Genomic DNA, 23,778 nt, shown 5'->3' with positions numbered 1-23,778 from the left:
GGCAAACCAATATGGGCTGCTGGATTCCTCCCTCAGCTCTGGGGAAATTTTAGAATTCAAAACTAAAATTAACATAATGGGCTGGAGGAGTCCAAAGGAACATGCCAGCATGCTGTAGCACTTGTCTCATTAGGGCGAAAATTTAAATGGGTCCTAAGTTAAAACCATCTATAAGAGCACGTATAGCAAATGTGACGTAAATACAATAAGAACAGTCAATCTATCTAATGAAAAACAGGAATGGAGAAAAGAAAAGCAAAGACAGTACAGAAAATGAAAAATATTTTTTAAATGATAGCAGTATTCGTTCCTAAAATAACAGAAATTACAATAGATATAAATGAGTTAACTTGGACAGTTAAAGTCAGAGACTCTAAAATTTGATTTAAAATATCCAACAACATATTCTCTATAAGAGTACCACTTTTAAACAAAGTCATGGGAATGTTGAAAATAAAAGCATGGGAAAGAATATGTAGGACAATATAAACCAAAGGAAAGCTGGGCTAACAGTTTTAGGTTTTGACAAAATAGAATTTAAGGCAAAAATATGATTGACTAAGAAGCATATTGTTTACTTAAGAATAGACCAAGTAGGGGCCTGACCCCATTGCTGAGTGGTTGGGTTCACGTGCTCCACTGTGGTGGCCCAGGGTTTCACTGGTTCGGATCCTGGGTGTGGACCTGGCACTGCTCATTGGGCCATGCTGAGGTGGTGTCCCACATGGCAGAGGCAGAAGGACCTGCAACTGGAATATGCAGCTGTGTGCTAGGGCACTTTGGGCAGAAGAAGGAAAAAGAATAAAAAAGAAGATTGGCAACAGATATTAGTTCAGGTGCCAATCTTTAAAAAAAAAAATAGACTAAGAAGATCAGATATATACCCATCTGTAAAGCCTAGAGGGTATGTGGACATAAAAAGAACATATTAAGTCTAGCTTTGAAGTCCACACAATGACCTTCATTGATTACATCCCTTTCCCTACCTACCCCAAAGGTAAACATTACTCCAAATTTTGTGTTTGTTATATCTGTATTAGTTTTCTATTACTCTGTAACAAATCACCAAACTTAGTGTCTTAAAACAACACACATTTATTATCTTACAGTTTGTGTGGGTCAGAAGTGCAGGCATGGCTTAGTTGGGTCCTCTGCTCAGAGTCTCACAAGGCTGCAATTGAGATGTTGGTTGGATTGAACTCTCATCAGAGGCTCAACTGCAAAAGATTCACTTCTAGCTCCCTCAGGCGGTTGGAAGAATTCATCTTCTTGTAGTTATAAGACTGAGGTTCCCATTTTCTTGCTAACTGTTGGTTTGGGGCCACTCTCAGCTCTTGAGAGTTTCTTTCTGCGTAGGATTTGTCATTGGCCCTCTCACAGCATGTCAGCTTACTTCAGAGCCAGTGGGAGGATGTCTCACTTCAGTCTGCTAATATGGAGTCTTATATAATGCAATGTAATCACAGGAGTGATATCCTATCACCTTTGCCTTAGTCACAAGTTCCACTCATATTGCTGGAGAGGAGATTATACAAGGGTGTAACTCATTAGAGGTCACCTTAGGATGTGTCTACAGTTTGCATTGATTTACTTTATTTTTTACCATATATGTATGTGTCCTAAAATAGATATTGATTAGTTTGGATATGCTTTTGAATTTTATTAAAAATGGAATCATTCTGTATATATTATTCTGCAATTTGCTTTTCCACTCATAGTTATTTTTTATTAAGATTATGATAGTTAACAACCTTGTGAAATTACAGTTGTACATCATTATTTGTCATGTTGTAGGCACACCACTTCACCCCTAGTGCCCTCCCCCCAACCCCCCCTTTCCCCTGGTAACCACCGATCAGTTCTCTTTGTCCGTATGTTAACTACCACCTATGAGTGGAGTCATACAGAGTTCGTCTTTCTCTGTCTGGCTTATTTCACTCAACATAATACCCTCAAGGTCTATCCATGTTGTTTTGAATGGGACGACTTTGTCCTTTTTTATGGCTGAGTAGTATTCCATTGTATATATATACCACATCTTCTTTATCCAATCATCAGTTGCTGGGCACTTAGGTTGGTTCCATGACTTGGCTATTGTGAATAATGGTGCGATGAACATAGGTGTGCATGGGACTTTTAGAATTGCTGATTTCAGGTTCTTAGGATAGATACCCAGTAGTGGGATGGCTGGGTCGTAAGGTATTTCTATTTTTAAATTTTTGAGGAATCTCCATACTGTTTTCCATAGTGGCTGCACCAGTTTGCATTCCCACCAAAAGTGTATGAGGGTTCCTTTTTCTCCACAGCCTCTCCAACATTTGTCACTCTTGGTTTTGGATATTTTTGCCATTCTAACAGGTGTAAGGTGATATCTTAGTGTAGTTTTGATTTGCATTTCCCTGATGATTAGTGATGATGAGCATCTTTTCATGTGTCTATTGGCCATCCGTATATCTTCTTTGGAGAAATGTCTGTTCATGTCCCCTGCCGATTTTGTGATTGTGTTGTTTGATTTTTTATTGTTGAGTTGTGTGAGTTCTTTATATATTATGGAGATTAACCCTTTGTCGGATAAATAACTTGTGAATATTTTTTTCCAATTAGTGGGCTGTTTTGTTGTTTCAATCCTGTTTTCCCTTGCCTTGAAGAAGCTCTTTAGTCTGATGAAGTCCCATTTGTTTATTCTGTCTATTGTTTCCCTCATCTGAGGGGTTATAGTGTCCGAAAAGATTCTTTTGAAGCTGATGTCAAAGAGTGTACTACCGAAATTCTCTTCTAGAAAGCTTATTGTTTGAGGCCTAATCTTTAGGTCTTTGATCCATTTTGAGTTTATTTTAGTGAATGGTGAAAAAGAATGGTTGATTTTTATTCTTTTATATGTGGCTGTCCAGTTTTCCCAGCAACATTTGTTGAAGAGACTTTCTTTCCTCCATTGTAGGCTCTCAGCTCCTTTGTCAAAGATTAGCTGTCCATAGATGTGTGGTTTTATTTCTGGGCTTTCAATTCTGATCCATTGATCTGTGCATCTGTTTTTATACCAGTACCATGCTGTTTTGATTACTGTAGCTTTGTAGTATGTTTTGAAGTCAGGGATTGTGATGCCTCCAGCTTTGTTCTTCTTTCTCAGGATTGCTTTAGCAATTCGGGGTGTTTTGTTGCCCCATATGAATTTTAGGATTCTTTGTTCAATTTCTGTAAAGAATGTCATTGGGATTCTGATTGGGATAGCGTTGAATCTGTAGATTGCTTTAGGTAGTATGGACATTTTAACTATGTTTATTCTTCCAATCCACGTGTGTGGAATGTCTTTCCATCTCTTTATGTCGTTGTCGATTTCTTTCAAGAAAGTCTTGTAGTTTTCATCGTATAGATCTTTCACTTCCTTGGTTAAATTTATCCCAAGGTATTTTATTCTTTTTGTTGCGATTGTGAATGGGATTGAGTTCTTGAGACCTTTTTCTGTTAGTTCATTGTTAGCGTATAGAAATGCTACTGATTTATGTATGTTGATTTTATACCCTGCAACTTTGCTGTAGCTGTTGATTGTTTCTAATGGTTTTTCTATGGATTCTTCGGGGTTTTCTATATATAAGATCATGTCGTCTGCAAACAGCGAGAGTTTTAATTCTTCATTGCCTATTTGGATTCCTTTTATTTCTTTTTCCTGCCAAATTGCTCTGGCCAAAACCTCCAGTACTGTGTTGAATAAGAGTGGTGAAAATGGGCACGCTTGTCTTGTTCCTGTTCTCAGAGGGATGGGTTTCAGTTTTTGTCCATTGAGTATGATGTTGGCTGTGGGTGTGTCATATACGGCCTTTATTATGTTAAGGTACTTTCCTTCTATACCTATTTTATTGAGGGTTTTTATCATAAATGGATGTTGGATCTTGTCGAATGCTTTCTCTGCATGTATTGAGATGATCATGTGGTTTTTGTTTCTCATTTTGTTAATGTAGTGAATCACGTTGATTGACTTGCGGATGTGGAACCATCCCTGTGTCCCTGGTATAAATCCCACCTGATCATGGTGTATAATCTTTTTGATGTATTGCTGTATTCGGTTTGCCAAAATTTTGTTGGGGATTTTTGCATCTATGTTCATCAGTGATATCGGCCTGTAGTTTTCCTTCTTTGTGTTGTCCTTGTTAGGTTTGGGGATCAGGGTGATGTTGGCTTCATAGAATGTATTAGGGAGTGCTCCATCTTCCTCTATTTTCTGGAATAGTTTGAGAAGCATAGGTATTAAATCTTCTTTGAATGTTTGGTAGAATTCTCCAGAGAAGCCGTCTGGTCCTGGACTCTTATTTTGGGGGAGGTTTTTGATTACTGTTTCTGTTTCTTTACTTGTGATTGGTCTATTCACATTCTCTATTTCTTCCTGATTCAGTTTAGGGAGGTTGTATGAGTCTAGGAATTTATCCATTTCTTCTAGGTTGTTCAATTTGTTGGCATATAGTTTTTCATAGTATTCTCTTATGATCCTTTGTATTTCTTCGGTATCTGTTGTGATTTCTCCTCTCTTGTTTCTAATTTTATTTATTTGAGACTTCTCTCTTATTTTTCTTAGTGAGTCTGGCTAAGGGTTTGTTGATTTTGTTAATTTTTTCAAAGAACCAACTCTTTGTTTCATTGATCCTTTCTACTGCCTTTGTTGTTTCAATTTCATTTATTTCTGCTCTAATTTTTATTATTTCCCTCCTTCTACTGACTTTGGGCTTTGTTTGTTCTTCTTTTTCTAATTCCGTTAGGTGTCGTTTGAGGTTGTTTACGTAAGATTTTTCTTGCTTATTGAGGTGAGCCTGTATTGCAATGAATTTCCCTCTTCGGACTGCCTTTGCTGCATCCCAAATAAGTTGGTATGGTGTGTTTTCATTTTCATTTGTCTCCAGATGATATTTGATTTCTTCTTTAATTTCTTCAATAATCCATTGTTTGTTCAGTAGCATCCTGTTTAGTCTCCACATTTTTGCTCCTTTCCCAGTTTTATTCTTGTAGTTGATTTCTAGTTCCATAGCATTATGATCAGAAAAGATGCTTGATATTATTTCAACCCTCTTGAGCTTATTGATGCTTGCTTTGTTTCCCAAGATATGGTCTATCCTTGAGAATGTTCCATGTGCGCTTGAGAAGAATGTGTAACCTGCTGTTTTTGGATGAAGTGTTCTATATATATCTATTAGGTCCATCTGATGTAATTTTTCATTTAATTCTATAATTTCTTTGTTGATTTTCTGTCTGGATGATCTGTTGATTGGTGTTAATGGGGTGTTGAGGTCCCCTACTATTATTGTATTGTTGTTGATGTCTCCTTTTAGTTTTGTTAATAGTTTCTTTACAAATTTTGGTGCTCCTGTGTTGGGTGCATATATATTTATAAGTGTTATGTCATCTTGGTGGAGCGTCCCTTTTATCATTATATACTGAACCTCTTTGTCTTTCTTTATCTGTTTTGCTTTGAAGTCTACTTTGTCTGATATAAGTATGGCAACACCTGCTTTCTTTTGTTGATTATTAGCTTGGACTATTGTCTTCCATTCCTTCACTCTGAGTCTGTTTTTGTCTTTGGGGCTGAGGTGTGTTTCCTGGAGGCAGCATATTGTTGGATCTTGTTCTTTGATCCATCCTGCCACGCTGTGTCTTTTGATTGGAGAGTTCAATCCATTTACATTTAGAGTGATTATTGAAACTTGGGGGCCTTCTGCTGCCATTTTATCACTTATTTTCTGGTTCTTTTGCATTTCCTTTGTTTCTCGTCCCATGATTTTTGGATTCCTAGTTCAACTAGTTAAATTTCTATATTGGCTTTCTTCTTATTTGTAATTTGCGTCTTTATTCTTGTTATTTGTTTAGTGGTTACCAGGTGGTTTGTATAACACATCTCGTAGATGAGATACTCCTTTTTCCGATAGCCTCTTATTTCCTCAAATTAAAACGTTGCTTCCCTTTTCTCTTCCCCTTCTAGGTTGTTATTGTCCGATTTTTTTTCTCTTCTTTTTTGTGTTGTTTGTGGTTAAAATGACTAGGTTATATTTATTCTTGGTGTTTCCGTTCCGTTTATCTTTAATGTTTTATTTAACTTTTGCTAACCTGTCCTGATGGAGAGCTGCTACTTTCTGTTATTGTCCTTCTGCTTATCTCCTTTGTTCTGGATTTTGTAATCCCTTTCCTTTTTTTGATTTTTCAGGTATGAGGTTCTTCCTGAGCATTTCTTGAAGAGGAGGTTTTGTGGCAATGAACTCCCTTAACTTTTGTTTGTCTGGGAAAGTTTTTATTTCTCAATCATATTTGAAGGATATTTTCGCTGGGTAGAGTATTCTTGGCTGCAGGTTTTGTCCTTCAGAGTTTTGAATATTTCATTCCAATCTCTTCTAGCCTGTAAGGTCTCTTCTGAGAAATCTGCTGATAGCCTTATGGAGTTTCCTTTGTAAGTTATTTTCTTCTGCCTGGCTGCCCTTATTATTTTCTCTTTGTCATTGACTTTTGCTAGTTTCACTACTATATGTCTTGGGGTTGGTCTTCTTGCATTAATAAAGTTTGGAGATCTATTGGCTTCTGTCGCATGAAGTTCTATCTCTCTTCCCAAGTTTGGAAAGTTCTCAGCTATTATTTCTTTGAACAGGCCTTCTGCCCCCTTCTCCTTCTCTTCTCCCTCTGGTATACCTATAACCCTTATGTTGCATCTCCTAATTGAGTCGGATAATTCTCAGAGAGTTTCTTCATTTCTTTTTAGTCTTAGTTCTCTCTCCTCCTCTGTCTTCAGCATTTCTATATTCCTATCCTCCAGATTGCTTATTCTGTCCTCCATATTATTGACCCTACTGTTCAGAGAGTCCAGATTTTTCTTAATCTCCTGCATTGTGTTCTTCATCTCTAGTATTTCTAATTGATTCTTCTTTATAGTATCAAGCTCTTTTGTGACATAGCTCCTGAACTCATTGAGTTGTCTATCTGAGTTCTCTTTTAACTCGTTGAGTTTTCTAATAATGGCAGTTTTGAAATCATCGTCATTTAGGTTATAGGTTTCATTGTCTTTGGGATTGTTTTCTGGGTGCTTATCATTTTCCTTCTGGTCTGGAGATTTAATATATTTTTTCATACTGCTTGATGGTGTTGATTTGTGCCTCCGCATAGAGATAGAGTTTAGTCGCTGCTTCCACTTGTTGCAACTGGTGTGGGAGGGGAGCAGCTGTTTAGACTGCACCACCCAGGACCCCTGTCAACTGTTACTGACTGGACCTGGACCCCTCCTCGTAGTCACAGTGGTCCTGTGGGGTCTCTCGTCAGTTGTGGGGGCAATCGCAAGGGGGTCTCAGGCTGCTGGTGCCTACTGTTGCAGCCCACTTAGATGTGCTCCCTCCTTGGGGTCTGCAGTGGTGTTATGGGCTTTCCCAGCAGCCGGGAGCAGGAGCACCAATAATCGCAGCTTTGTCACTGACAGAGCCCACAAGATCACACTTGTCCACTATAGGTCCCTGCAGAGCCATGGGTATCTTCTGCAGTCTGTCGTTAGCTCACCTGGCTGTGCTACTTTTGCCCTAGGGCCTTCCAGCCTTGTGATTGCCAGTTGGGACCTCTCCACTAGTGTTGTGCAGAGGCTTTTGCTGAGGCTGCTATAGGAACCTGGAGTTCCCCCCTGGGCCACGTAGCCATTTCACTGGAGCTCCACCCTGCCCCACACCACTCTCACGGAATCTCTGAGAGCCCCTTGCCTCGTCTGGGACACGGCCAAAGTCCATGGGCCTGGCAGTGGCTCGCAAGCTGATGCCTTGTGGGGAATTCTGCTCTAGGTAGCTTCCTGGTGTTCTGAATGCTGTGCGTGGCCTCCCCGCTAATGGTGAGCAGAGGCTTTCCCTGCCTGCAGGTGCGGGACCCTGAAGTTTCCCCCTGGGCCGCGGAGCCGGGCACTGGAGCTCCACCCAGTCCCCAAGCATGTCCACAGGAAGTCTCGGCACCTCCTGCACCAACCTGTGCACAGCCGGAAACCGTGGACCCAGCAGCAGCTGGCGGGCTGGTGCCGTGCTGGGGTGTCCGCTCCCTGAGAGATTCCTTTTGTTCTGGTTTCTGGGTGGGGCCTCCCTGCTAATGGCGAGTAGAGGCTTTCCCTGCTGTGTGTGTGTGTGTGGGGGGGTGCGTGCGGGACCCTGGAGTTTCCCCCTGGGCCACTGAGCCAGGCACTGGAGCTCCACCCAGTCCCCAACCACGTCCACGGGAAGTCTGGGCACCTCCTGCACCGACCCGTGCACAGCTGGAGACCGTGGGCCCAGCAGCAGCTGGCAGGCTGGTGCTGTGCCAGGGAATCCGCTCCCTGGGAGCTTCCCTTTGTTCTGGTTTCTGAGTGGAGCCTCCCTGCTAGTGGTGAGCAGAGGCCTTCCCTGCCGGTGGGTGCAGAACCCTGGAGTTTCCCCCTGGGCTTAGGTGTAATTGCGGGGGGCTTAGGTAGGGCTGTTGTCACCTGTTACCACCGTCGCTCCGCTGGTGAATGCACACTCCCACCCTTGGTGTGTGGTGATGCTATGGGGCAGTCTGCTGGAAGAGAGCCTCTTGCAGGTACTAGGCTGTCCGGGTGTTGGGGGTCGGAGAGTTTTCACCTATTTCCACCTCCTCCCGGGGGGTAGTCCCTCCGCCTTCCAATGTAGAGCCGCACAAGTATCTCAGGCGTCTTGAGATGCTATCTGGATATCCTTTGTTAATTGGTGAATGTCCAATTAGTTGTAGATTCGAAGGGGGAGAGACAAAGAAGACCACTCACTCCACCATCTTGGTCCTGCCTCTCCCCATAGTTATTTTTTGATTCACCCACGTTGATATATCTCACTATAGTTTGGTCATTTTCATTACTATATGGTAGTCTATGGTAAGAATGTCACAAAATTGATTTATTATTCTGCTGCTGAAGAAAATTTGGTCTATTTCCAGGTTTTGATATTATGCACAATAATGCTATGAGCAATCTTATTCATGTTCTTGCTGCAAAATGTGTAAGAATTTCTCACAGATTATAATCCATTCTTTATAAAGTGACCAGAGTAAGTAGTTTTTTAAAAATGTAAATCAATTTAAACCCCTCTATTGACATCTCATTGTATTTTGAATGAAATTCAAGCTCCTTTCCATGGCTTACATAGCCCTACACGCTGTGGTCTGTGTTCATATCTGTGACTTCTTCTTGGACTAGTCTTACCCTTACCCACTATGTTCCGCAACGGCCTTTTTCTTTTCCTCAAATATGCGAAGTTTTTCATTCATTCTTGCCCTCAGGCTTTTGTCCCCTCTTACTAGAATGTTCTTCCTTGTGGCCTTTGAATGTTGATTCTTATCTCATTATGCGTGACTCAGCTCGGATAGCATCAGAGTGGCCTTTCCCAGCTACCAAATCCAAAGTAGTTTACCTCTCTCAATCCCATCACTCTACTTTAATTCTTTTCCTAGAATCTGTCGCTATGATAGTTTTCTTTCATTTATTGATTGTCAATCTGTTTATCTCCCTATTTTGAATAGAGTGGCTCTCTTTCTCAGGGGAGAGCTGGAATCTCTTTCTACTACTTATCTGTATATCCTTAATACCTGCCAAGTGTCTGGCACATATAAAGTTCTCAAAAATGTTACAGTAAATGAATAAAGTAATAATTGCAGTATCAGAATTTGCAAAAGCCAGTAGCATAGAGATAGAGGTAAAAGGGAGTATGAAACAACTTTTCTACAGACTGCAGGTGGACTCAGAGCATCTCTCTGTCCCATGTCCTTCTTACTTGTTAAGGAATGTTGCCAGAAGCCAAAATAGTTTTCTTTCAGACAGTCAGAATTCTGAAGTAGGAAGAAATAACATGACAATGCTGGATGAGTGAGTCAGGGGAAGGGTTGGGAAATGCTGTCTTTGCAGGCCAATCATTGAGCATTTAGTTATTGACAGCCTTCCTGGCTCACTAATTAGAACTGTAAAATTTCAGGTGAGTGACAGTAGCTTATATACTAATTCTGCTTTTTGCAGCTGCAATTACTGGGCAGCTAATGCTATAATTGATGGACGCTGCCAGTTGCTGAGATGGATGGAAATTAATACTTACATTACCATTGTTAGAGGTCATAGTCACATTTTCGGTTGCATCGAAAAAGCAGTGTATTTATATTGCCTCTATCAATAAAACTATAATTTGGGGGAGCAAACATGCCGTTTATACCTTAGGTGTTGAATAGTACAAATATAAATATGTACATTAACTTTTAAATTTCAATCTGTAATGTATTCAAGTTCTATCCCATCCCCCAACTAACAGCTCTTTAAGAAAAATAAAGAAAAATAAAATAGCTAAACAGATAAATCCTCAAGAACAAAACTTTTTGTCCCATAAAGGACTTTGATTTTTCTCTTGGAGCTTTTATAATTATTGAATGTATCTGATTAGTTAAAATAAGATATGCTTCATCACCTTTTAAAGGAAATGAAACTTTTGGGAACGTATTTGTTATAATGGGGCGTAACCAGCTAATTGACTCTATATTGGTAAAATAGAACTTGAACTCTTCAAGTGGAATGCTGTTACGGTGGTCAAGGATTTCTGAAATGATAGTATGTCACAGTATTTCCTGTTAAAACAGTGATTATGTCATGTTCATTCTATTCTAGTGAATACAATTGGGAGTATGAAAGTAGTGGCAGATTTTCTTCTTTCTGGTTCTCTTCATATGCTTCTGACCATTTCTTTCTTGTTCTCTTCATGGGCTTGTAGCCTTGGGCTCATCTTTATTTTCACTTATGCAGTAATTCCAGACCCTGGCTACGTCTTCATAAATTCTGATTTAAGTGGTCTGAGGTGATGCTTGGGAGTAAGTATCTTTTCAGTGGATTCTAACATAGAGCCAGAATTGAGAGCTAGTGTTTTACACTGTCTCCTGGGGTAGTTCATTCACTCATAACTTGAACTACTATGCTGATGATTCCCGTATGTATGTCACCAGCTTTAATTTAATCTGAATTTCACTTGAATATGAAAATGCATGCTTGTCCTCTCTCCTTGGGTGGTCTTGACATACTAATACTGAACTCATCAACTACCAAATCCCCTCCACTTGCTCCTTGTTCTGTGTCCTATCTGGAATTCTAGAAATGATTATAGTCTTTCCTTTGCCTCTCCTACAATATCCAACTATTCAATAATCCTGACAGTTTGTCTTCTAAATATTTCTCAAATCTTCTCCTTTCTCCTCACCTGAGCTTTCTTTGTTTAGCCAAGATCTTCCCATCTTAGCTTTCTTAATAGTTTCAACAGATTTCCCTTGTTCAGATGTTTTCCCTACTATCCAGACCCACCCACCCTATCTATCTGGAATGATCAATTTAAAATACCAATGTAAGCACACTACTCACAGTTAAAATTCTTCAATGTCTTCTCACCATTTACTGGATCAAGCTCAAGCTTCTCAGGAAAGGTAATTAAGGTAATTCCATGACTGGCTTGTGTCTCCTTTCTCATTGTCTGATACATGATTCTACATGACTTTAGGATCCAGGATATAGAACTCCTTATAGTTGTTCCTAAACGTCAAAGTCTTCTAATTATTCATGTTTTTGTCCATGTTCTTATTTCTGTCTAAAACTACCTTTCCCTTTTCTTAAACTACCTAACTCCTAATCACCCCTTCCTATTTAACTCAGGTATCACCTCCTAAAAAATGACTTCTCTGACCTGCCAGACTGGGATAAATTTCCCTCTGTCCTCTCCTAGTACTCTGGGAATTCCCTTATCATAGAATTAGCCAAGTTAAACTGAAATAATTTACTTACTTATCTGCCTCTCCACTAAAATGTAAGTGGGAGCTGTGTCTTACCATCTTCGTATCCTCATGGAACTCTATCTAGAACCTAGCAGACTTCAATCACACACTTTTTGAATGGAATGATTCCTGACAGCTCCGCTAAGTCACCATATAGCTTTTAGGCACTGCTACTCAATGAAGCTATTTCTGCACTAAGAAATGAGTTGATGAATTACTGTTGTAAACTTTTCGTGATTATTTCTCTTAAGACATTTCAGAAAGCGTCAGGTAACATTAACAAGAAAATGTCATCTTATGTCACAGTTGCTCCTATTTACTTGATACTCCCTTTAAGGCATTCCTAGTGATTTTGTGTGTGAAGCTTTCCTTACCTAATGCCGAATTGCATTCTCTGCTCTTTGCACAGTCAGTTCTTGATTAGCCATGGTCATGGTAGAAAGGGAGAAGGTGGAAAATCTAAAAATCTCATTTGCATCAGCTTCCTCTCTCACCGAATCTTTTGCCAGAGATAGTAATGAGTGTAGCAAAGCTGGTAGAGGTGCAAATGAGCTGTGAAATGGCACAAACTCACGTTGCCAGGTAAAGAGAAAAATGAAAAGGTTGGAATAATACACATCTAGCTGGTCAGTCACAGAATAACATAGAATATATTTAAAAAATGATAATTTAGGGAGGGAGCCAGTGTCCCACGTCAGAGCCGCCGCCGTGGAGCCGCCGCTGGGGAGGAGCAGCCGCTGCCGCCCAGTACTGGGCCCTTAGGGAGGAGGAGGCGAGAAGATGGCGGACGACCCCAGTGCAGCCGACAGGAACGTGGAGATCTGGAAGATCAAGAAGCTCATTAAGAGCTTGGAGGCGGCCCGCGGCAATGGCACAAGCATGATATCATTGATCATTCCTCCCAAAGACCAGATTTCAAGAGTGGCAAAAATGTTAGCAGATGAGTTTGGAAGTGCATCTAACATTAAATCACGTGTAAACCGCCTTTCAGTCTTGGGAGCCATTACATCTGTACAGCAAAGACTCAAACGTTGTAACAAAGTACCTCCAAATGGACTGGTTGTTTACTGTGGTACAATTGTAACAGAAGAAGGAAAGGAAAAGAAAGTCAACATTGACTTTGAACCTTTCAAACCAGTTAATACGTCGTTGTATTTGTGCGACAACAAATTCCATACAGAGGCTCTTACAGCACTACTTTCAGATGATAGCAAGTTTGGCTTCATTGTAATAGATGGTAGTGGTGCACTTTTTGGCACACTCCAAGGAAAGACAAGAGAAGTCCTGCACAAATTCACTGTGGATCTCCCAAAGAAACATGGTAGAGGAGGTCAATCAGCCTTGCGTTTTGCCTGTTTAAGAATGGAAAAGTGACATAACTATGTTCGGAAAGTAGCTGAGACTGCTGTACAGCTCATTATTTCAGGGGACAAAGTAAATGTGGCTGGTCTCGTTTTAGCTGGATCAGCTGACTTTAAAACTGAACTAAGTCAATCTGATATGTTTGATCAGAGGTTGCAATCAAAAGTTTTAAAATTAGTTGATATATCCTATGGTGGTGAAAATGGATTCAACCAAGCTATTGAGTTATCTACTGAAGTCCTGTCCAACGTGAAATTCATTCAAGAGAAGAAATTAATAGGGCGGTACTTTGATGAAATCAGCCAGGACACGGGCAAGTACTGTTTTGGAGTTGAAGATACACTAAAGGCTTTAGAAATGGGAGCTGTAGAGATCCTAATAGTCTATGAAAATCTGCGTATAATGAGATATGTTCTTCATTGCCAAGGCACGGAAGAGGAGAAAATTCTCTACCTAACTCCAGAACAAGAGAAGGGTAAATCTCATTTCACAGACAAAGAGACAGGACAAGAACATGAGCTGATTGAGAGCATGCCCCTGCTGGAATGGTTTGCTAACAACTATAAAAAATTTGAAGCTACGTTGGAAATTGTCACTGATAAGTCACAAGAAGGATCCCAGTTTGTGAAAGGATTTGGTGGAATTGGAGGTATCTTGCGGTACCGAGTAGATTTCCAGGGAATGGAATACCAAGGAGGAGACGATGAATTTTTTGACCTTGATGACTACTAGGTAGTCGACGTGGGTTCGGCAAAACGTGCCTCACCCTCCAGCATCCAACCCAAGGAGCATACCCGTGGTGCAATTGGAACATTTCCAGAACTTAATCCATGAGCATTGGATATTGAAAAGAAAACCAAAACAAAACCAGACCCAACCCTACACTTAGGTTTGTCAGGGTGTCAGCGCAACAGCCTACAACTAAGTTCCTAAATGCCACTTTGGACTAATTTAAAAAAGAATCCCAGTTTTTACTTTAAAAAAATATGAGAATTTAGTGTTTATGATTAATAATGAAGACTGATACCTTTGGCTTCTGTGAGGGTATCTGGGCTTGCTTTACTTATGGGCAAAGTAAATGGTTGCATACATGCTGTCAGGTGTTCTGGGTTGATCCTGTTTCCCCAAATGTCAAAGTCCCTCTCTTGCCTCAGTGCTTGGTTTTCTGCCATTAAAACACGCAAAACATGCTGAAAATAGGGGACTCAGGTGTACCGAAACTACAAATAAACTCCACCTATACCTAATTCTCTTAGGTCTGGCTGTCCTTAAGACGTATGAACATCTGCTTTTATATTCTGATCACATAGACTTTCAGGGACCATTATATTCCATTCTCAGCTTTAGAGGACAGTTATAAGGCAGGTGAGTCAATGCAAGTATTATTTCTGTAGACACTTACCACATGATTGTCTTTTCTCAGTGGAATTGGTAAGGTCAATTCAAACTTGTAAATGCTCTGGAAGCACCTGCAGCTTTCAATACCCGTATGGCTTTGAGTGTGATATTACTGGAGGTGGCAGACACCTTAGAGCTTTGTAAGGTTCTGCAGAGAAACAGAACCAATAGGATACATAAATACATAGAAGGAAATTTATTTTAAGGAATTAGTTCATGTGATTCTGGAGAATGGCGAGTCCAAAATCTGCAAAGTGGGCTTGCAAGCTGGAGACCCAGGAAGAGCTGATGCTTCAGTTCGAGTCCAGAGGATGTCTGCTGGCAGAATTCCTTCTGCTCTAGGGAGGTCAGTGTTTTGTTCTATTTAGGCCTTCAGATGATTGGATGAGGTCCACCCACATTATAGAGGACAATCTGCTTTACTCAAAGTTCACCAATTTAAATATTAATCTCATCCAAAAACACCTTCAACAGAAATATCCAGAATAACATTTAACTATATAACTGGGCACCATGGCCCAGCCAAGTTGACAGATAAAATTAACCATCACACTCTGCATCTGTTAGATGATGAAACGGGCCCAGGGATGTGAAATAACTTGCCTGAACTTCTGGTAGCCGAGCTGAGACTAGTATCAAATCTTTCGATTTCTTAATTGGTGGCTTTTCTACAAAAGAACACTGATTTTTTACAACTGTGCTAATGAGAAAAAAACCAGCAGAATTTAGCTCAGAAATAAATGGCTCAGAAATAAATGCCAATAATGTTTCATTAAAAAATGTCTATTGAACAGGAATCTCATGATATTTCAGAATGTCTAGTATACAGGGTCCCTGCCTAAGTTGCCAGTAGTAGGTTCACATCATTTTTTTAAAAATAGCATCTTTATTGAGATATAATTCACTTACCATAAACATCATCCTTTTAAAGTGTATATTTCAGTGCTTTTAGTATATTCGCAAAGTTGTGCCATAATCACCACTATCTATTTCCAGAATATTTTCATCACACCCCTCCCTCCATTCCCTGGAAACCACTAACATAATTTTTGTCTCTATAGATTTGCCTTTTCTGGACATTTTGTGTAAATGGAACCATATACTATGTGGCCTTTTGTGACTAGCTTCTTTCACTTATCATGATGTTTTCAAGGTTCATCCATGTTGGAGCATGTATCAGTATGTCATTCCTTTTTATTGCCAAATATTATTCCATTGCATGGATAATGGATATACCACATTTTGTTTATCCATTTGTCAATTGATGGGTATTTGGGTAGTTTCCACCTTTTAAAGATTGGCCCTGAGCTAACATCTGTTGCCAATCGTTTTTTTTCTCCTCTTCTCCTCAAAGCCCCCCAGTATATAGTTGTAAATTCTAGTTGTAGGTCCTTCTAGTTCTGCTGTGTGGGATGCCACCTCAGCATGGCTTGATGAGCGGTATTAGATCCGTGCCCAGGATCTGAACAGGTGAAACCCTGGGTTGTGGAGGTGGAGTGTGCAAACTCAACCACTCATCCACGGGGCTGGCCCCCTACTTTTTAGGAATAATTCTGCTATGAACATTTGTGTACGAATTTTTGTGTGGACATATGTTTTCAATTCTCTAGGGTATATACTTAGGAGTGGGATTGCTAGGTCATATGTTAACTCTATGTTTAACTTTTGGAGATGCTGTCAGACTGTCTTCCACAGTGGCTGCACTATTTTACACCATTAGCAGTGCCTAGGGTTTCAATTTCTTCACATCCTCACCAACCCTTGTTATCAACTGTCTTTTTGATTAAAGTCATCATAGTAGGTGCAAAGTCGTATCTAATAGTGGATTATTAATAAGAGATTATTGTTTAATCCAAAGTTGCAAAGATTTACTCTTATGTTTTCTTCTAAAAGTTTATACTTTTAGTTCTTACATTTAGTTTCATGATCCATGTGAGTTTTCATTTGTTTTGGTTTGGTTTGATTATATATTGTGAGGTAGGGATCTAACTTCAGTCTTTTGCATGCAGATATCCAGTTGTTCCAGCATCAGTTGTTGAAAAGGCTCTTCTTTCCCATTCAGTTATCCTGACATCTTTGTCAAAAATCTGTTAACCTTAAATTTAGGGGTTTATTTCTAGATCGAAGTTTTATTCTGTTGATCTGTATGACTATCCTTATGCCAGTAGCACACTGTCTTGATTATTGTGGCTTTGTAGTAAGCTTTGAAATCAGAAAATGTATGTCTTCCAAATTTTTTTTTTTAATTGAGGTAACACTGGTTTGTAACATTCTATAAATTTCAGGAGTATATTGATTATATTTTTATTTCTGTGTAGACTATATCATGTTCACCACCCACAGTCTAATTACCATCCATCACTATACATATGTGCCCTTTTACCCTTTTCACCCTCCCCCACCCCTTCTCCTCTTGTAACCACCAATCTAGTCTCTATATCTATGCGTTTTTTTTTGATCTTCCACATATAAGTGAAATCATACGGTATTTGGCTTTCTCCATCTGTCTTATTTCACTTAGTGTAACGCCTTCAAGGTGCATCCATGTTGTTGCAAATAGCAAGATTTCATCTTTTTTATGGCTGAGTAGTATTCCATTGTGTATATATACCATATCTTCTTTATCCATTCATGCACTGATGGGCACTTAGGTTGTTTCCAAGTCTTGGCTGTTGTAAATAATGCTACAGTGAACATAGGGGTGCATATATGGTTTTGAATTAGTGTTTTTGTGTTCTTTGGTTAAATACCCAGAAGTGGAATAGCTGGATCATATGGTGGTTCTATTCTTAATTTTTTGAGGAATCTCCATAGTGTTTTCTATAGTGGCGGCACCAGTTTACATTCTCACCAGCAATGTATGAGAGTTCCTTTTCTCCACATCCTCTCCAACACTTGTTATTTCTTATCTTTTTAATAATATCCATTCTGATCAGATTGAGGTGATGCCATGATTTGCTGATGGTTTCTTTTGCTGTGCAGAAGCTTTTTAGTTTAATGTAGACCCATTTGTTTGTTTATTTTGTTTATTTCCCTCTCTGGGGAGACATGATATTCAAAAAGATACTGCTGAGATCAATGTCAAAGAGTGTTCTGCCTATATTTGTTCTTTTTAAAAGTTGTCTTGGCTATTCTGGGTTCTTGGCATTTCCATATGAATTTTAGGATCAACATGCTCATATATGCAAAACAGGAGATTGGAATGTTGATAAGGATTGCATTGAATCTGTAGATCAGGTTGAAGAGTATTTCCATTTTAACAATATTGAATCTTTCAATCCATGAATAGGAAATTCTTCCCTTTTACTTAGTTTTTCTTTAATTTCCTTCAACAGTGTTTTGTAGTTTTTAGTATGCATGTCTTACTTCTCTTTTGCTAAATTTATTCCTAAGTATTTTACTCTTTTTGATGCTGTCATGAATGGAATTATTTTATTTTCAGAATGTTTTTTACTAGTATGTAGAAAAGCAATTGATTTTTGTGTATTGATCTTTTACCCTGCCATCTTGCTGAACTTGGCCCCTGTCATTTGATAACTATAAAAGACTCCCATGTATTTCCAAAAGCTTGTGAGTGGGGGAAGGTGGTATGCTGCCAAAATGAGAATCCCAAATGGAGAGAGTCTGAGTATATTCTGAAAGGTGAGGGTTGAATCCCAGAGAACTAAATGGTTCTGCCTAAATTTCTTAGAATTTTCGACTGCCAATGCTGGGAATTGGGATTGGTAAACCTCTTGACATGGAAGAGGAGAGATGAATGACAAGGACACACTTGAGAGAGTAGACCTATGGCACTCGTGATAAGTGAGTGCTAAAGAAAAGAAAAGCTGGAGAGAAATTCCTTGGGGTGGGGATGGCAGAAGTGTTGTAGTATGTCTTATATTGTACGTTTATTTTATACTGTGCACAAATATCCCTTGATTATAACTAATCCTTTAGTCAGAATCTCTAACACCTTTGTGTTTGTTCTACGTTGGACAAATGAAGAAGTTGTTTCTTGACTAGGACAATGTGGGGTCATGAGAATATTCATCTGGCATGACATGGGAATGAAATACTCTGATTAATGTTATTCCACTTAAAAGGAGAGTCACCATTAGGTTGTATAGTTTACTTATTTCCCAAGAGCTAGAATATTGCAAAGTATATTTACATTAAACTTTCCTGGACTAAAGAGGCAATATGGTAAAATGTTTATAATATGGAAGAGGAGGGGAAGACAGAGAGGGAAATGCTCTAGAAAGTGTTTTTTGTAGTCTGGCATATATTAACATAACATGTCTATGCTGTAGGAATTCTTATTATCATCACCCCATTTCACAGACAAGGAGACTAAAATTCATAGAAATTTAAAAATTATCTGGGGTGTGACATCAGTCTCATGGTGGAATGAACTTGCCCGGGACTCTCTCCCCTCCAACATACAACAAAAAGGAGCAACCATATTCCAACGGAAAATACCCTAACTGCACAAAAATCCTTGGAGAGTCATGACGGCCACACGATGGAGGGCGGAGAGGCTGGAACCCCCCTCAGAGGAGCTGGAACCGGGTAAGAAAGAACTTCACTTGCTTCCCTAAAGACTGTGGTTGCTGCCGTGGGAGGCTCTGTGAGGGAAGGAGATGGGCAGGAGTTGTGCATCCACGGGATCACCCAGGACTCCCTGGGCCCCTTGCTGCCTAGAGGGAGGCCCTCTAATGGGACGAAAGCTTTCATTCAGGGTGACCTCATCAAAGCAAGACCCCAAGAGACCAGATAGCGAGAGCTGATGGAGAAAACCTCGGACTGCACACAGGAGAAAGTGCCCCTCCCCCAACCCACACGACACCATCTCAGCTGAAGGTAGAGGGCTCAGACCCCCACCCAGTGGAGATAGGCTGTAACTGCAACCGAATAATATCAGAATGGGAAAGTCCCATTCTACTAACATCAGGCACTTCATCAAATCTCCAGACCAGAGAGAAAGTGACAAGCACCCAGAACTCAGTCCTGAGGTCACAGAAATAAGTAAACTAAATGACAATGAATTCAAAGTAGCTATCATTAAAAGACTGAATGAGGTAAAAGGAAATACAGAGAAACAAATCAATGAGTTCAGGAGCTACTTCACAAAAAAGATTGAAACTATAAAGAAGAATCAATCAGAAATATTAGAGATGAAAAGACACAATGGAAGAGATAAAGCAAAATATGGATTCCCTGAATGCTCATGTGGACACCATAGAGGAGCAAATCAGCATAATCAAAGATAGACATGTTGAATTGCTCCAGACAGAGGAGGAGAGAGAACTGAGACTAAAAAGAAATGAACAAAGTCTCTGAGAAATATCCGACTCCATGAGGAAATGCAACATAAGAATTATAGATATTAAAGAAGGTGAAGGGGCCAGCCTGGTGGTGCAGCGGTTAAGTTTGCACATCCTGCTTCTTAGTGGCCTGGGGTTCACCAGTTCGGATCCTGGGTGTGGACATGGCACCACTTGGCAAACGCCATGCTGTGGTAGGCATCCCACATGTAAAGTAGAGGAAGATGGGCACAGATGTTAGCTCAGGGCCAGACTTCCTCAGCAAAAAGGAGGAGGACTGGCAGTAGTTAGCTCAGGGCTAATCTTCCTCAAAAGAGAGGGAGAATGGAGCAGAAAACATGCTCAAAGAAATAATAGCAGAGAACTTCCCAAATCTAGGGAATGAGAGGGAAATGTGTGTGGAGGAAGCTTCCAGATATCCTAAATTTGTCAATGTAGAAAGACCTACTGCAAGACATATAGTAGTAAAACTTGCAAAAATGAATGACAGAAAGAATACTCAGGGCAGCAAGGCAGAAGTAAATAACCTACAAAAGAACCTCTATCAGACTTTCAGCAGATTTCTCTGCAGAAACCTTACAAGCTAGGAGAGAATGGAATGACATATTCAAAACTTTAAAAGATAAAAGCTTCAGCCAAGAATACTCTATCCAGCAAAAATATCCTTCAGATATGAGGGAGAAATTAAATCTTTCCCAGACAAACAAAAGCTAAGGGACTTTGTAGCCATAAGACACTCTCCCCTCCCCACACAAGAAATCCTCAAGAAGGCCCTCATACCTGCAAAAAGAAAAAAAGGAAGAAAGGGGTCACAAAACACAGAGTAAGGAGACAAATAGATAGACAGAATGAGAATAGGATAGCAAATATTCAATTATAGCATTAGGCTAAAAGGAAGAAAAACACAAAAAACAAAGATAGTCTTGTCACTTTAACCAAAAACTCACAACACAAGTTGGAATAAGATATAAGAACAATAGCTTAGGAGGGGAGGAGGATAGGGATTGAATCAGTTTAGAGTAAGGAAATAGGAGGCCATCAGAAAATGGACTATGTTATACAGGAGATTCTGAATACAAACTTTTGGGTAGCCACTAAACTAAAAAGCAGAACAGAGACACAAAAAATAAACAAGGAAAAAACAAAGAAACACAGCATAAGAAACTGCATAATTCAATAGGTAGACCAAAACACACAGGATGAGAAACAAAGGAAATGCAGGAAAACCAGAAAACGAGTGAAATAATGACAGCATTAAGCCCTCATACATCAATAATCACTCTCAATGTAAATGGGTTGAACTCTCCAATAAAAAGACACAGAATGGCAAGATGGATTAAAGAACAAGATCCAATAATTTGTTGCCTCCAGGAAGCACATCTCGGCTCCAATGACAAATACAGGCTCAGAGCGAAGGGGTAGAAGACAATACTCCAAGCTAATGGCAACCAAATGCAGGTGTCACAATACTTATATCAGACAAAGTAGACTTCAAGATAAGGCAGGTAAAGAGAGACAAAGAGGGGCAATATATAATGATCAAAGGGACAGTCCATCAAGAAGAAATAATGCTTATAACTATCTATGCACCCAACATAGGAGCACCAAAGTTCATAAAGCAACTATTAACAAACCTAAAAGAAGATATTAAAAATAACACAATAATAGTAGAGGACCTCAACACCCCACTCACATCATTGGAGAGATCATCCAGACAGAAAATCAACAAGGAAACAGTGGAACTGAACAAAAAGCTAAAACAGTTGGACTTAATAGACATATATAGAACACTCTATCCAAAACAGCAGAATACACATTATTCTGAAATGTGCATGGGACATTCTCAAGGATAGACCATATGTTGGGAAATAAGGCAAGCCTCTATAAATTTAAAAAAATTGAAATAAGAACAAGCATCTTTTCCAAATATAAAGCTATAAAGCTAGAAATTAATTACAAGAAAAAAGCTGAGAAAGGGACAGAGATGTGAAAACTAAACAATATGCCATTGAACAAGCAATGGATCATTGAAGAAATTAAAGAACAAATCAAAAAATATCTGGAGACAAATGAAAATGATAACATTCCATACCAACTCATATGGGATGCAGCAAAATCTGTATTAAGAGGGAAATTCAGGGGCCGGCCCTGTGGCTCAGCAGTTAAGTGCACACATTCCACTTTGGCGGCCCAGGGTTTGCCAGTTCAAGTCCTGGTGTGGACATGGCACTGCTTGGCAAGCCATGCTGTGGTAGGCGTCCCACATAGAAAATAGAGGAAGATGTTAGCTCAGGGCCAGTCTTCCTTAGCAAAAAAAAAAGAAAAAAAAAAGAGGAGGATTGACAGATGTTAGCTCAGGGCTAATCTTCCTAAAACAACAGAAAAAAGAGGGAAATTCATCACAATACAGGCACACCTAAACAAACAAGAAAAATCCCAAATAAGCAATCTCAAATTACACCTAACTGAATTAGAAAAAGAAGAACAAACAAAGCTCAAAGTCAGCAGAAGGAGAGAAATAATAAAAATCAGAGCAGAAATAAATGCTATTGAAACAAAAAAGGCAGTAGAAAGGATCAATGAAACAAAGAGCTGGTTCTTTGAGAAGATAAATAAAACTGACAGACCCCTAGCCAGACTTACAAAGAAAAAAAGAGAGAAAGCTCAAATAAAAAAAATCAGAAATGGAAGAGGAGAAATAACAACAGACTCCACAGAAATACAACGGATTATAAGAGAATACTACCAAAAACTATATTCTAACAAAATGAATAATCTAGAGGAAATGGATAAATTCTTAGACTCTTACAACCTCCCAAAGCTGAGTCAAGAAGAAACAGACAATCCGAATAGATCACTCACTAGGAAAGAGATTGAAACAGCAATCAAAAGCATCCCAAAGAATAAAACCCCAGGACCAGATGGTTTTCCTGGGGAATTCTACCAAACTTTCAGAGAGGATCTAATACCTATCCTTTTCAAGCTATTCCAAAAAGTTAGGGAGGAAGGAACACTTCCTAACACATTCTACAAGGCCAACTTCACTCTGATACCAAAGCCTGGCAAGGACACCACAAAAAAGAACTACAGGCCAATATTGCTGATGAACATAAATGCAAAAATGCTCAATAAAATTTTGGCAACCTGAATTCATCAATACGTCAAAAGGATCATACATCATGATCCAGTGGTATTCATACCAGGGACACACGGATGGTTCAACATCCACAAATCAATCAATGTGATACACCACATCAACAAATTGAGGAATAAAAACCACGTGATCATCTCAATAGATGCAGAGAAAGCATTTGACAAGACCCAACAGCGATTTATGATAAAAACTCTTAACAAAATGGAGATAGAAGGAAATTACCTCAACATAATAAGGTCATATATGACAAACCCACAGCCAATATCATACTCAATGGGCAAAAACTGAGTTCCGTCCCCCTGAGAACACGAACAAGAAAAGGATGCCCACTATCACCACTCTTTTTCAACATAGTACTGGAGGGTTTGGCCAGAGCAATGAAGCAAGAGAAAGGAATAAAAGGAATCCAAATAGGGAGTGAAGAAGTGAAACTCTCACTGTTTGCAGATGACATGATCTTATATATAGAAAACCCCAAAAAATCCATTAGAAAACTAATAGAAATAATTAAAAACTACAGTAAAGTTGCAGGGTAGAGAGTCAATTTACAAAAATCAGTTGCTTTTCTATACTCCAATAATGAACTTACAGAAAGAGAACTCAAGAATATAATTCCATTTGCAATCGCAACTAAAAAAATAAAGTACCTAGGAATAAATTTAACCAAGGAGGTGAGGGACTTATACAATGAAAACTATAAGACATTACTGAGAGAAATTGATAATGACTTAAAGAGATGGAAAGAGATTCCATGCACGTGTATTGGAAGAATAAACATAGTTAAAA

The 23,778-nt window shown here is 39.4% G+C and overlaps 1 protein-coding gene, 1 long non-coding RNA gene and 1 pseudogene across 4 annotated transcripts in view; all 3 read left to right on the top strand.

Moving 5' to 3' along the window:
• The window catches only part of LOC139082292 (uncharacterized), a 312,080-nt gene that overhangs the window by 178,906 nt on the left and 109,396 nt on the right, over positions 1-23,778 (top strand). The gene's annotated exons all lie outside the window — the stretch shown is intronic.
• Positions 12,553-13,146, top strand: LOC139082291 (eukaryotic peptide chain release factor subunit 1-like). The gene has a single exon (XM_070612722.1). The coding sequence runs from the start codon at positions 12,553-12,555 to the stop codon at positions 13,144-13,146; it is 594 nt and encodes a 197-aa protein (XP_070468823.1).
• On the top strand, positions 13,273-13,866 carry LOC103540616 (eukaryotic peptide chain release factor subunit 1 pseudogene; annotated as a pseudogene).

Source organism: Equus przewalskii, chromosome 3 (assembly GCF_037783145.1).
Source record: "Equus przewalskii isolate Varuska chromosome 3, EquPr2, whole genome shotgun sequence".
Lineage (NCBI taxonomy): Eukaryota > Metazoa > Chordata > Mammalia > Perissodactyla > Equidae > Equus > Equus przewalskii.
The sequence above is the reverse complement of the archived record's forward strand: the minus strand, read 5'-3'. Positions and strand labels throughout refer to the sequence as shown.